Genomic DNA, 14,350 nt, shown 5'->3' on the forward strand with positions numbered 1-14,350 from the left:
GCCATATTCGTCCTACCCGCTCCCGCTTCTTCCCTCCGTCCCCCCCTACCCTTCTCCCCTCAGTCGTTGGGTCCTCCCTTTTTTGGTGGGGGCGGGGCGGGTGGGGATGATTTTTAAAAATCAAAACTATTGACATTTCTGGTCTCCTCATCGCTTCGGGCTGAAGCACCGAGGGGGATCCGCCGCCCGCGTGTCCCTCTCCGTGTCCGCGCCAGGGCAGCTCGGTGACGCCGAAATACTGGGCCTCCCGCCCCTCGGGGGTCCTCCGCCCGCTTCCCGAGGTGACTGGTTGGCGCGAAGCGATTGGCGATCCCGGGCGCGATCCCGGCCGCGGCTCCCCGCGCCGCACGGGGTGAATGGCCGCGGGCGGAGGATCGGGAGGCGCCAGGCGCAGACCAATCGCGGCCGCCGGTGGGAGTATTTGTTATTCACATGGAAGAGACTTGGCTCCGGCTCGGCCAGCTCAGCCCCCTCAGCCCAGAGACCAGCCACAAGTGCGGCCGCGGTGCTCGCCTCACGCGGCGGCGGCGGCGGCGTCGCTGACATGGAGCTGCGGGCCCCCCGCGGGTTTCCTCACCGCGCCCTCTGCGGGGAGCAGGGTAAGACTCGCCGCCGCGCAGCAGAAAGAGAAGAGGAGAGCAAGTGTCGAATCACGGGATAAAAAGCCCCCAGCCCCCAAACTCCCTCCAAACGCCGTGCTTGCTGAAAAAGGAGAATTCCTCCTATTTTATTCCCCTTTCCGTTTTCTTCCCTAACACCGTTCAGCTGACAGCCAGGTGCACCGTTCCTTCTCAGATCACTTTAGTGATTTGCTTTTCCGGGGCACAAGTAGACGGCCTTGCACACCCGGAGTCTGTGAGAGAACTGGCAGGCGGAGGTGACGGGGACGGGGGGGAAGAGGGAGAGTGGGCGCCAGGGGGCGAGGGGCTGGCCGGGCATTGGAGCTTGATTGGGTGTCTGTTGATTTTACGTTGCAAAGAACAAGGCAGCCACCCCTCTTGCCTGCCCATGATTACATTCTAGTGAAGAGGGTCAGAAAAGAGGGAGGCTTCGCTCGGAACTCGCAAGGCTTGGAGATGTGATCCCCCAAAAGTTTAGTCGGAGAATGGGAGACTGAAGGGTGACGGGAAGGGGGCAGGCGCGCCCAGGATGCTCGGATGGGGCGTGAAGAGGCAGGATTTTAAAGCGCTCTGCCTCGGCTTGCCTGCCCCGGGTGACCTCCTGGACCTGCCCTGGCGGAATCCGGACTTGCCCCGCCGAGATGACGAGGTACCTTGGTTTTGCAAATGTAACGGCAGGGATTTCCGAAGTTAGCGGCTTCCGGCATGAGTTGGGGTAACCCCCGCCCGCCCGAGCGTGGGCTGGATGGATGTCTAACCAGGATCTAGGGAAGATGCGGGTCGCGGGGGAAGCCGGGCGGTTTCGGGGTCCGGGATACCCGCATCTCAGCACAGTGCACTACTGCCTTGAGTTTGTGTTCTCCGAGTTAGCCCCGCGAGGTTGGGATTTCCGTGCCCCCCTCCCCTTTGTGGCTCTCTGGAAAACGCCGGAGTTCCCTGTCTTGTTGGGTTGGGGGGGAGGAGCAGGAAAGGTCTCGGGCATCTTGTCTAAAAAGCAAAGGCGAATACGCCCCGACAGCTCTTCAGCGGCTCCCGCGGCCAGCGTGGACCAGGTTGCGGGTCGGGTGCGGGCGCTCGGGGCGGCAGGTGCGCCGGGGGCGGAAGCGCTCGTGGCCTGGCGGCGCGCGGAGGCTGAATCCCCGGGGCGCTAGGGGACCCGGGCGGCGCCGGAATGCCCCGGCGGCGCGGGAAAGGCGCGAGGAACCAGGTACTGCCCCCCGCGGCCCTAGGCTGTACCCGGAGCCCGGCTTCGACAGCCCAAGGAACCAAGAAGAAAAAGGAAGATGCGGTGGGGAAGAGACGACCCGGGGTGGGGTGAGTGGCCGCTGTCTGAGGTAGAGATAGAGATAAAGAGAGAGAGAGAGAGGGAGAGAGAGAGAGAGAGAGAGAGGGAGAGGGAGGGAGAGAGATAAGACAGAGACAGAGTTGGAGACCTCTCAGCCTCACCAAGCGCGAGCCCATCTGTTCAGCCGAAGAACTAGGAGATCCCTTGAGGTTCGTACAGTTGGTGATAACGTGACAGAACCACCCCCCCCACACACAACACCAAAATCAACAACAAAAAATCCCGTCTGTCTGACACACTCCCTTGGTGCATATGAAATGCGGAGGGGCGTTGAGAGTCACCCAGTTGCGCAAAGCGGCACCCCAGTGCTTCCCTGAGGGCTTGCTTCCCCCTTGACCCAAATTGTGAAGCCTGGGGTCAGAGGGTGTCTGCGCGCTCAGGACGGCAGGGGTGAAATAGACCCATTAGCCAGTTGCAGAAGCCCCGAACCCCTCAGTTTTCCAAGAAAGTCCCAACCCCGGGAGGGAATGCCTGTTGGCCATTTGGGGGTGATCCTTTCCCACAGACCTGACGGTGTGGGAGTCTCGAGAACACCCAAGACTACACTATGGTCTCGATTGAATACAAATCCTGCCAACTGACAGAACTAGAAAATCGGGTTGGTGGTGGATATACTTACAAGAAAAATCATGAACGGGAGATATGCATTCCAGTGATAGCTTGTATTTTGCTTGAAAGAAAAATAGAATAAGAGCCACCAGCAGGTAGATCTTGGATAAACAGCTTATTGCACTTGCCTGTATTTTCCATTTTCCTTTATGAAATTGTTTGTCAATAATTGCAAATGGCTACAGAACCACTTTAGTTTACCTTGGTCACTTCCTTGTGAATAATATCGTGAAAGATCTTTACAGGAGACAATCAGCAGCATGAAATTCATTCTCTGGTTCTTGAAAATACATGGTTTGATAATTTTGAAAAGAAAAGCTTTATCAGGGAAAATGAATCAAGATTTTTTAAAATGTAGTTTTCCCATTTTAGAGTCAACTACAGGTTGTACTGTGTCTAAGATAAAGACAGATAATTTTTGCTTTTAAATAAGGGATGTGGGGAGAAATAGGTGAGGGGAGGCTCTGTAGGAAATGATTTACCCAGAATAAAGAAAAAGATGCTAACATAGCTCTATACTGTTACTTAGGCTCAATTTGTTCTATTTGGTTTCTGCTAGCTAGTTCTGCCCTATTATGGTCCCTTTGCAAGTTATGGCTGCTTGAATAATTCTAAAAACATCTAAATCCAAAAGAAATAGAAAAAGAAATAGCTGGAGAGTGCAGGAGAAAGTTAGAGGTCTGGAGAGATGTGCTCTTTTCAAAGTTGGCTGGGCAGGTTGGAGCTGCTGAAGGGCTGGTTTAATTGGTATTTATGCAGCAAATAACCCGGCTGACATTCACATTGGCAATTCCGTGCCAATCTTTGTGTAAGAATGTTCCATTGTCTTCAGGGCATGAGGCACAGAACACACACACTGGTGATAGCAATGATGTTTTTCCTTCCAAGTTTCTTTCCTACCATCTTTCTCGGGTAGTTAGAATGCCCAACATAAAGAGGACCTTGCTTTAGTCTGGGGAGTAGAGTTGCTCTGTCCCAGTGTCTTAAAAGAAGATGCTGCACAGATTTATCTCTTACTTGACCCACAGCAAAGACCTGGCCACATCTCCTGTGAAGTAGGCTGGCTTGCAAAGTTTCCAGAAACTTGTTAGTTTCTTGTTAAACCCTGGTTGGGCATCACCAGACTCACACATGCAGTTTGATTAGCAGGGACAGGCACTTCATGTTGTTCCAGGAGAAATTGTGAGCAGGGAGCCAGCTAGATCATATTGTTTCCATTTCAAGAGGGGGTTTGGTCTCTGGTAGGAGTTGGAATTTAGCCTTGGACTTTCTTTCTCTCCCTTTTTCCTTCTTTCCTTTCCTCCTTTCCTTCCTTTCTTCGTCCTCCTTTTTTTTTTTTTTTTTTCTCCAAGAGGAGATGTTTTCTTTGATTTTCATTTTCTGCTTGGTGCTTTGACTAGTTGTGATGAACTCACCCACTGACTGGGAAGGACTTTGAGCATAATGTTCTCTCATCCCAGGATGTGCTTTGTAAGTGGTGGGCATTGCTGTTGGAGTGACCTGAGTGTCACCTTTGAGAGGCTCCTGACTCATAGCTCCCTACTGTGGCATGTTGCATCACCAGTCTTAATCACTATTAATGGTGATATTTCTTTGGTAAAGAAATCATAGCTTTCCTAGGAATCATCCTGGAAATGCAGATGTTCCGGTTGGGGAATGACAGTAATGCATCTTCAGATTTTGTTACCTGCTAATGAATCCACTCACTCCCTGGGGAGGGCCAAAGTAGTGAGAGAACAAGGTCTTGAGGTTGTGACCTGGTAGGAAACATCTGTATCAGCCCTGAGGGAGGGAGGAGACCCAGCTCTGGGGAAGAGAGAGAAGGGTAGGGCTCGGCAGCAAGTGATCAGAAGCAGGGAGATCTAGGAAAGGCCCAAGAAGAGTATGTAGTGGTTGTTGAGCACATGTGTTGCCAGTTTCCTACTTTTCTGGGCAGGGTTGTGCCTATAGCTAGAAATCTGCTGGCTGTATATTGGCTGACTTGCCCAGTGGTAATGACCCAGGGGCAGAAGACACTTACAACTTAGGAAGGTATCCTACTGTCCTATTTTCACTGCAGAAGAATATCTTGTCACCACTTCCTTCAGAATAGCCCTTTGGAGGCTCCAAGTGTCCATGACCTTCAGTTCTCCAGGTCAGACATTATATTTCCATTGCTTTTTCCTCTTGCATCCTTCTTTCCAGTTTTTCTTCAAGCTCTGTGCTCTTGATACAGGCTCTTTAGGGTTGATTTCTTGGACATATGACTATTGTTAAGATCTGACTAGCCCTGAGGATCATGGGAAAGTGGTTTTCTTAGATTTTCCAAGTATAATACTCCAGGGAAATATTTTAGTTTTAGGACTGATTGGTAAACTAATAGTATCCCCTGTACATTCTTATATCACTTGGCAATTTATCAAGTACTTTTATATACATTATAATCATTTGATTTAACAACATAGGAGGAAGGTAGAAATCATTTTTCATTTTAGGAACAAAGAAACTGAGACCAGGTGAATTGACTTGTCCAATGCCATACAGTAAGTACCAGGGGAGTGAGACTAGAATCAGGGTCTCCTAAGACCCTGGATGTCCTACTCACAGTTCATATTGTCACATCAGGGTTAGCTTAATATCCACCATGGTCTCCTGCATCCAGGGAAAGTACCTAACAGTAGTTCTGCATGTTAATCCTGGTCTGAGACTTTAGACACAGTCATATATCTTTCTGTTTTCAGGTTCCTCATATCCCAAATGGGGGCTGTGATACCAACCTCATAGGTGTATTTTATGAAGGAAATGAAATAATGTGTGTGAGGCTCAAGGCACACTGTAGGCATTCAGTAAGTGCTAGTGTCGCCTCCTTTCCCTCTTATTTTCTGATATGTACTATAAAAGTGGCTTCTCATTACTTTAAATATGGTCTTTTTATGTAATAGCTGTGTTATTGGAAAGGTAAGGGTGCAAATTGAATTCTACCAAATCAGATTGTTTTTTAAATGCATGGGATTTAGCTATGTAAAGGAAACCTGTGGTGAATTCTTTTGTAATGCAAATAATCACTTTCATATTTGTCTGTTTAGTAAGTTCAGCTTCTCCTGTATCAGATTTTCTTAATATGGGACTTTCTCTCACTGATGGGAAAAAAGTCACTCAGCTTGCAAACAAAATCAGTTACTGTGTTCAGTTGGCAAAGCCTTGCTCTGATATTTGAGCATATCTCATATTCTCTTATTATTAAATAATAGAATCTCAGAATGAAAAACTGGAAGATATCTTAGAGATCATGTGGTCTAACTCACTCATTTCATAGATGAGGAAATGGAAGCACACAGATGTGAAGGGACATGTTCAGTGTCACCAGCCAGTGACTGTTAGACAAGGATCCAATTACAGGCCTCTGTTGTCAGGGGAGAACTCTGTGTCCCATCCCAACTCTGCCCCACCAAGAATCCATGGCCACGCACACATGTTACAGCAAGGGAGATGATACAGAAATAGGATGCATTTTCAAAAACAACAAAAGGAGTTGCAAGTGTGGGCAGTTTTATGAATTGATGACAATATTCAGCTTAACCTTTTTGTTAAGGAGCTGAATGGACTGCACCATAGGAATGCTGCTTTGGCCTTTTTATGAGAAAAAAATTACAATTCTTGGCTAATGATATTCCTCAGTGAGGATTTAACCATATCATATCTTAATTTCACTTGCTAAGTGCCAGAGGAAGACATGACCGTAGGCCCTTAATAGACCCTATGTGTTCTGGTGAGTGTGTTCCCACTGCATTAGGAAACCTGATTTTAAGCAGAGGTGTTTGGACAAACTGCACTGGGTATGCTCAATCCCTTGAGAGATTCAGAAATCACCCTCTCGAAAATGCCCCCAGATTGTCCGTTCCTAATTAGTACGTTATTGTGCTTTGAGAGCTAACCATTGAAGATGTACACATTTCTGGAAGATTTCAGTGGAGGAGCAGGGCACTCCCCTTCACTGGTGTGGCCACAGCAAGCTCTTGCAGCACTGGGACTTTCTTCAAGGGCAGGACCCACTTTGAGGACTTTGGCAGCACTGCCACTTACTGGCTCAGGGCTTGGGGCCATGCTCAACCCCTCAGAGTCTTCTTTTCTTATATATATAAAAGCTAATGATTGGTATATGAAAATTCATGGAGATACTATGTTAGGTACTTGAGACTTTGGTACAGAGAAGACAGGTAGAAATAAAAAGAAGCAGAATTCTGGGCTCTGGCCCATGAGGAGGTGTCCTTACTACTGGCCTTTCAGGAAACAGGACAGCACTATTAGGGATCCACAGACTCAAGTTCTAGCCAGAGGGCCTGCTCCCTGGAGCCCCAGGTCTTTGAGACTGCCATTGGAAAGGCTAATGATATATGATGTATGGTGTGCTCAGGATGGGCTGGGAGAGCATGTACAGGAAGGGCTCTGAGGTTCATGGTTAAGCTTCCCCACTAGGTTGCGTGCCTCCCACCTCTCCTCCCTGCCACAGGGCTCAGACATAGTCCAGGATGTCTGCTTCCCTGGGAAGTTGGTTTCTGGATTGCGGACCTCACACCTTGCGGAAGTCCATCAGCACAAACAAGGTTTCTACCAAACCCCAGAGGAAGGTCAGTTTTAGAGAAAAGCTGTTACACTTTAAATCAAACACTGAACACAAAGTAGAGATATTTGATCTGTAGCACAGAAAGATTACAATTTCTTTAAAACCTAGTGACTCAAACTAGGATGAGTTTGGATTAGAGCTCACAAGAATTGTATAAGGACAAGATTAGGCAATTTAAGATTATACAATGAAACCTAATTGATGTAGTTTTTCAAAAACTTTCAGATATATTTTTCTTAGAATTTAAAAGGGAAAATAAACCTTCTAGCCATCAAGAGTCTGTGATTTTTATGACAATGTATCAGATTTTGAAATAACTGCAATATTTAAATACTTTATAAGTAGCTCTGATTTTATTTTTAAAGTGACAAACAAAATTCAACAAAAATCTCACCAACTGGGCAAATACAGACAACGTTGCTCTGCTTTAGTAGAAAATGAATTACAGGCTAGATCAGCAACAATAGCTCCTGTCCACTGAGCATTCACCCTATACCAGGTACTGTGCTTTCCACGTATGCTGTGTGACAGGTTCTATCACCCCATCACAGACAAGAAAAATCAAGCTTTGGAGAGGTTACGTGCAATTAATTCTATGTTGCAGAGGAGGAAACTAAAGCAAAAATTCAAGTGAGCTGTTCAGTGTTCGATAAATGAAACTGAAATAAAACCAAAACTGAGCCTCTCGTTTTCCATTTCAGTGCACTCATCCATTAAGCAAAACTGATTCCTGCCTCACTGCTATTCATCCCCAAACCTGTCCTTAAATTAAAGCTCCAAACAGACCTATGAGATATCAAAGAGACTAACCATTATTGCAAACACCAGTTATTTCAAAGGCTACTCAATTTTATTACTTTCAGAACTCTACAACAAGTGGAACTAGGTTAATGCCACATGAATAGATAGGTAAGGATGCTTTGTGATTAAAAGATGGACTGTTTGTATATTTGTCTATAATTGAAGACCATTTATTCTCTTAAGTATTTTAAGTACTTGAGAGGCAGTTTGGTGTAATAAAGAAAGGTTGGTCTCTGGAGAACAATAGGTCGCATTTGTTCCCCTGTTAAACATTTCTTGTTCACCTTATTTATCCATTCATTCTGTGCCCTGTCAGAGTAAGGGTCAACTCAGCCATGTGGACTTAGCCTCAAATTCTCAACTAGTGATCAGAGTTAATGAGGTTTAACTATCATGTGACTGGTTTTCCTTGTGAAATTGTAAAACATAGTCCTATCCTTAATGGGCCATCAATGTAATTTACAGTCTATCACTTAAATGGCTTCATCCAAAAAGTCAAGTTGACTTTCCAAATATTTCCTTTTGTGGAATGCCTGAGGTCAGGCTGTTGTTGAATCACAGATTTTCTGAGGGAGAAGCAGCTGTCAGGAGAATTGAGTGTGAAGTAGTATCAGTTAAGTAGTGAGAAAAATCAGAAAAGGACTAAGTATTTTTGGGCAGCATAGAGGAAATCCAGGGCTTAGCATGTGCCGGGAGCAGAGAATACTTGTCATAGGCAACATAGAACTCTCTCAGCAGTGTGGGCTGTTGGCTGGCCAGGCCTCCAGCTGTACAATCAGACATATGGGGCATTGGGCTACTATGAGCTTCCTTTTCTAAGCTGAAAGTGAAAAAAGTGCAGCTTTCTCTAAAGGTGTGTGGGCCATATGTTCAGTTGTCCCCTAGAGAGGCCCCATGCTTTCTTTTGGGACAAGAAGGGCAGAAAGAAAATTTTATGAATTGGAACTTGAACAAGTGAATGGAAAATACAACCAGATGTTAGTTGGCTAGGAGAGAGGAGAATTGTTCAAATTTCAGGTTTCAAACTCATATATAAATAGGTTAGAAATGAGCATTAGATTAACCATCCTGCCAAAGTAAATTGGTGTGTTAATTAATTTTCTTAATTATGTGTGCATTTCAAATCTCAGATTCCCTATGTTAAGTCAGTTTTCATTTTTAGTTAAACATCTTTGAAAGTCCTTTGAAAGAATCTTATGGAATACTTTGAGGATGAAGGCACTAGAAAAACTTTTTCTGTAGATTTGCCTGTAGACTTTTTCACTCCAGGTTATTTCTAGTCTTGATGTAATAGCTGTTTTCCCCACTGAGTCAGACAAAATTAAGAAGCTCTTCAATTGATCGCCAGCTCTGATTTGCTTCCAGTGAGTCTAGGATCAAGGTGTGTTTACTTCAGAACTGTAAGCATACCCATTGCTTCCACCCTGACAAATTAATTGGAAACCCTGACAATGGTGACGGGAATATCTTCACACATAACCCTCCCTACATGTTTAATTTTCAAGTCTTTGTTTTGTTACCAGAGAGGAATAAGATAATTTATACCAAATAGCTGACATTCTATGTTAAATTTTTTCATAAGCTACAAAACTTACACATTTTTGAGTTCTTTAGGTGGATTTCTTTCTTTCTTTTTTATTGTAATTGAATAATCATTTATTCCCACTGGGAAAGCTGAGGCACCAAAAAATGTCATTAACAGATGACTGGCTTGTTGGATACATCACAGAAAATAACCTTTCATTATGATTTTGTTGATAAAATGTAAGTGCTAAATTCTGATAACTGTAAAAAATAAAAACAGATTTGAAAAGAAATAATGCCATCAGTTCACAGGATTTTTACCTTCATGGAAATAGGATTTATTGAAATAAAATGATAAATAAAAATGCTTTCTGGCTTGGGAAAATCAACCTAGTTTCTGATACTTTTCTGTTTCCTTTGCTCCAAAAGTGTCATCAATCTCCCTGTTTAGATGCAGTGCAGCCAGGTGTTCAGAATCACTGGGGGACAAAAAGAATTACTTTCTTACTGAATAGGAGAATTTTTTTAAAAAAAGAGCTTGGTGTAAACAGGGCTTAAAAATGTGAAAAATGTAGACCCACTCAACTGAACCCTCCTTTTTTCTTCTCCTCCTGCCCCTCAGGAATAATTCTGCTACAAGGCTGACTTCAAGAACGTGAATTGTTGACCTCATCCCAACACTGGAACCTCAGATGTTATTCTAATTTTTGCACCATTCCAAGCAAGTTGACTTGATAAGGAAATAAAATTGAACCTTAGGGGTCTGATGGAAATTCACTGTGACGTTTAAATCAAGAAAACTTGCTGATGCCCACAGAGCCTTTCCCCCATGGGCCCTGATGGTAGCCTCCAGAAGGTGCAGCCTCAGGTGGTCCCCCTTCTTCTGTGGCAAGAATAAACTTCGGGTCTTGGATTGCAACACCACCTGTGGAGAAAATGGTATGCGAGGGAAAGAGGTCAGCCTCTTGCTCTTGTTTCTTCCTCTTAACTGCCAAGTTCTACTGGATCCTCACAATGATGCAGAGAACTCACAGCCAAGAGTATGCCCATTCCATACGGGTGGATGGGGACATCATTTTGGGGGGTCTCTTCCCTGTCCATGCAAAGGGCGAGAGAGGGGTGCCTTGTGGGGAGCTGAAGAAGGAAAAGGGGATCCACAGACTTGAGGCCATGCTTTATGCAATCGACCAGATTAACAAGGACCCTGATCTCCTTTCCAACATCACCCTGGGTGTCCGGATCCTTGACACGTGCTCCAGGGACACCTACGCTTTGGAGCAGTCTCTAACGTTTGTGCAGGCTTTAATAGAGAAAGATGCTTCTGATGTGAAGTGTGCTAATGGAGATCCACCCATTTTCACCAAGCCCGACAAGATTTCTGGCGTCATAGGTGCTGCAGCAAGCTCCGTGTCCATCATGGTTGCTAACATTTTAAGACTTTTTAAGGTAGGTAAAAGCATTGTCTTTCTGACCATTGTGAAAGGACAGTGAATCATTGTGAGTCCAACTGCAGGTTTAAGAAGAAAGTGAAGATGGGGAAGGTGCTCATAGACCCTCTCAGTGTCACCAGGTTCCTCAAATAGGGCGTTCTGAGTCTGGGTTTCTACATGAGTGGGTTTAGTTCTATTATTTACAATCAATTGGATTAATTTTGACTGCTTTTTTTTTTTTCCCCACAGAGAAAGGTGATAAGTTCTGTGACATATTGGGTCCTTGCCATCTTGGGATAATCTCCTTATTAGACTTACTTTAAATCAAAGCAAGCATTTTAAAAGAGCATAATGAACTCTTAGCACATTTATCATACAAAACATCTCTATGGTATTTGAACTATAAGATACTTGATGAAACTTCTTTAAGGTGGGATGCTCTGTTATGACAAAAGTTGCTTCGTGAACCAATAGTATTTATTACTAATGTGTAGATGGCAGTGACACTCTGGGGGATAAGATGGCCATAAAATTGTCAGGATTATTATAACTCCAATAGAGCAGAACCTCATTAATTAAGACTGCTCTGATACAGACTTGGAATAATTATATACAATTATTATTGAGTTAGAAGTTCAAATTTAGCAGGATAAATGAAGACTTTTTGATTTAGGTTTAATGATCTATTACCTATACATTGCATTTATATAGTGAATGAAATTGGCAATATGAAATCATATAGGTAAAAACACTTTGAAAAGTATAAATTGCCATAAAAATAAAGTTACTGTAACTCACTATTTTCACTAACTTTCTCATTTTATTTATTAAATAACCATTATGTAGTTTTTTGTAATAGACATAATTTGTTTAATTGAAAATTCTTTTCAGTCTGATTTCTTACTCAGTGGAACATGACTTTTCCAACTTAATCTGAATTAATGAGCCTTTGGTTTATATTATGAAAAACTATTCCTATGCATACTAGATTTTAAAAATATTAAAAGAATATGGAGAAGTCCAACAGATGACAGATACTGTGATAAAAATGAATAAAGTGATGGAAAATTTTACACAAAAGATGAAAGGAATTGAATCAAAGGATTTCTGGTTTGGAAGATATCTTCTCCAGCCTACTTGTCGTACTATAATCCTCTCTTTAACCTCCCCTTGAATAGCTGTGCAGCCTTGGTATGAATTGCCTCAGTTTAGAGAAGAAAATGCTAAGAGGCAGCTTAATGGCTATTTTCAGATTGATGAAATTTTCTTAAATGAGGTTGCTGAGCAGAACCTCTCTGTGTCTAAGGAGTACTGAAGAGGCACAAACAGGCTTCAGGGAGTGCTGGAGACATTTGAGTAGGACATTAGGAAGAGCCTCTTGGCAATGAGAAGGACACAGAATTAAAATAGGCAGCCAAAGTTACCCTAATTTTCCATCTCTGCAAACCTTCAAGGCAAACTAGGTAGTTGTTAACAATTTCTCTTGGGTTAGCTGACTCCTTGCCTAGAGGCAAGATGCAGAACCAGATTTTCCAAGTTTCCTGCAATGTCCTGGGATCTAGGATTTCTCCCAGCAGCCCCAGCTCTGAGCCACGTGGCATTTTCTGCTCTGAGGTGGTGTCCAGCACAGAAACTTTCCCAATTCCCCTCCCTGGTTCGAACTCCCTCCTGAACTGCTCCAAGGCATCTCTTTTCTGTTCTTAACTCAGTGGCTGTGGCTGAAAAGCACCCACTTTTGGAGAAGAGAAAAACCTTCACGAGGGTCTTTCCCCTTCCATTTCCCTCCCTTTGTACACCAATTCTGGTTCCCATCAATCCCATTAACTCCTGTGAATCCTGTCTTTTTCCTGGAGTCTGGTGCCCAGCCAAAAGTGCGATTTGAGGAGGAGGGTGGAGGAGGTTTTCAAAGCTTGTTTACATTAACTTTTGCTGCTTATCTGTAAAATAAGGGTCATGATAAGACTGTGTTAGGTTGTTGGGTGTATTTAATGAGAAAATGCAGGTGAAGTCTTCCATCCAGACTGGGCTGTGTCCTTTGGTTCCTTGGACTGCTGAAGGAACCTTCAGACCACCTGAAGGCAAGAAGAAGGTTTTGTTTTATGCAGCCTGGACTTGGCTTCTCTCTGCTATGCTCTTCCCTCACGGACCAATTCTCTTACTCTCTTGGGTAATCCTGGAGGGACCTTATCTGACTGGGTGATAGAATTATTATTGACCCCTTGGGGGGAGTCCAGTGCTCCAGGCCAATTCTTGAGACACTCTTGGCTAGCACATGCAGGGGCTGCTCTCCCTATCCTTGGCCAAAGTGCAGGGAGTGGGTCACTTTTAGCCAGGCAGAGGCACTAGTTATGGCAGATGTCATAACTAACATAATCAGTACGCTGGCCCACACAGCGAGCACTTAACATGTGGAAGCAAATATATTTATTAACCAAATTACTGGGCTCGAAAAATTCATCTTGTTCAGAAGTCAGTCAGCGAGAGGGTGTAGGTGCTCAGCCCATCTTCTGCCTGACTTGGAACCGTTTGAATGTGAATTAGATAATAGCAACTCATCATTGTTGTGCTACTTTAATTTCGTTTGGTGATTTATACTTGACCTTCAGCTAACACTCCACAGTGATATTAATTATGAAATAATGACGGTCACTCTTGGGATAGAAAATTGTCCATTTTATGTATGGATGACTTCTGTTTATACACATACACTAGGACTGACATGACATATTAGAACGGCTGTCACAGGATGATAAGCAGTGAATGCATTGGGGATTGGCATACAGTTCCATTTTGAGGAATAATAATTTTCTTAAGCCAAGTGCTATGACTTGAGCAAAAATAAATTTTAGGACATCTTTATGGAGCTGGGGCCCCTGGAGGACAGCATAAGACACATAGACTCTAAAAAGGTACACAGAAATCAATGTATTGCCACTTATTCCTGGATTAATGGAGTTAAAGAAGGTAGAACATCTCCATTGTGGAAAACATACAAACAATTACCCTTGATCATAAGGGATACAAACCAGGTCTTAATTCATGAATTTATTTATTGCCCTGCTCAGCAATATACAAGAATTGGGGTTTTAAGAATGTGGCTGGGACCTGATTAAAATTTTATAGAAAATATTTGGGACAAAATTGGAAGTAATCTCCAAATGTCTCACTTCTCTTTTTTTGGAAAACTTCGGGAAGGCCACGTCTTTGCCTGCATGCTCTGCCTGAACTAAACTGTGAAGGAGACAAAGTCTTACAAGCATCCCCATCTGTCGCCTTCTCCAGGCTTGTGCCTCCCGTGGCAACCTTTGTGTCTTTGTATTCCTCAATGTTCTCCCAGTCAAAACTTGATACAAAGGATCTATGTATTATCAGTCATCTGCATGTTAGTGTGTTTGTGTTTAAGTCAGAGGAGGATTTT

The 14,350-nt window shown here is 44.0% G+C and overlaps 1 protein-coding gene across 7 annotated transcripts in view; it reads left to right on the forward strand.

Annotated features, from left to right (window-relative positions):
* The first annotated feature begins 460 nt into the window (after window positions 1–460).
* GRM8 (glutamate metabotropic receptor 8) overlaps window positions 461–14,350 on the forward strand; it is a 693,462-nt gene continuing 679,572 nt past the window's right edge. The window contains exons 1-3 of one of the 7 annotated variants that reach the window (XM_045564832.1): window positions 461–599; window positions 5,295–5,399; window positions 10,125–10,948. In XM_045564832.1, the coding sequence (XP_045420788.1) occupies window positions 10,439–10,948 (510 nt within the window). In that variant the 5' untranslated portion in view covers window positions 461–599; window positions 5,295–5,399; window positions 10,125–10,438. Of the gene's footprint in view, window positions 600–1,151; window positions 1,270–5,294; window positions 5,400–10,124; window positions 10,949–14,350 lie in introns of those variants that run through there. The other 6 variants (XM_045564831.1, XM_045564833.1, XM_045564836.1 and 3 more) reach the window with 6 other exon arrangements.

Source organism: Lemur catta, chromosome 11 (genome assembly GCF_020740605.2).
Source record: "Lemur catta isolate mLemCat1 chromosome 11, mLemCat1.pri, whole genome shotgun sequence".
Taxonomy (NCBI): Eukaryota; Metazoa; Chordata; class Mammalia; order Primates; family Lemuridae; genus Lemur; species Lemur catta.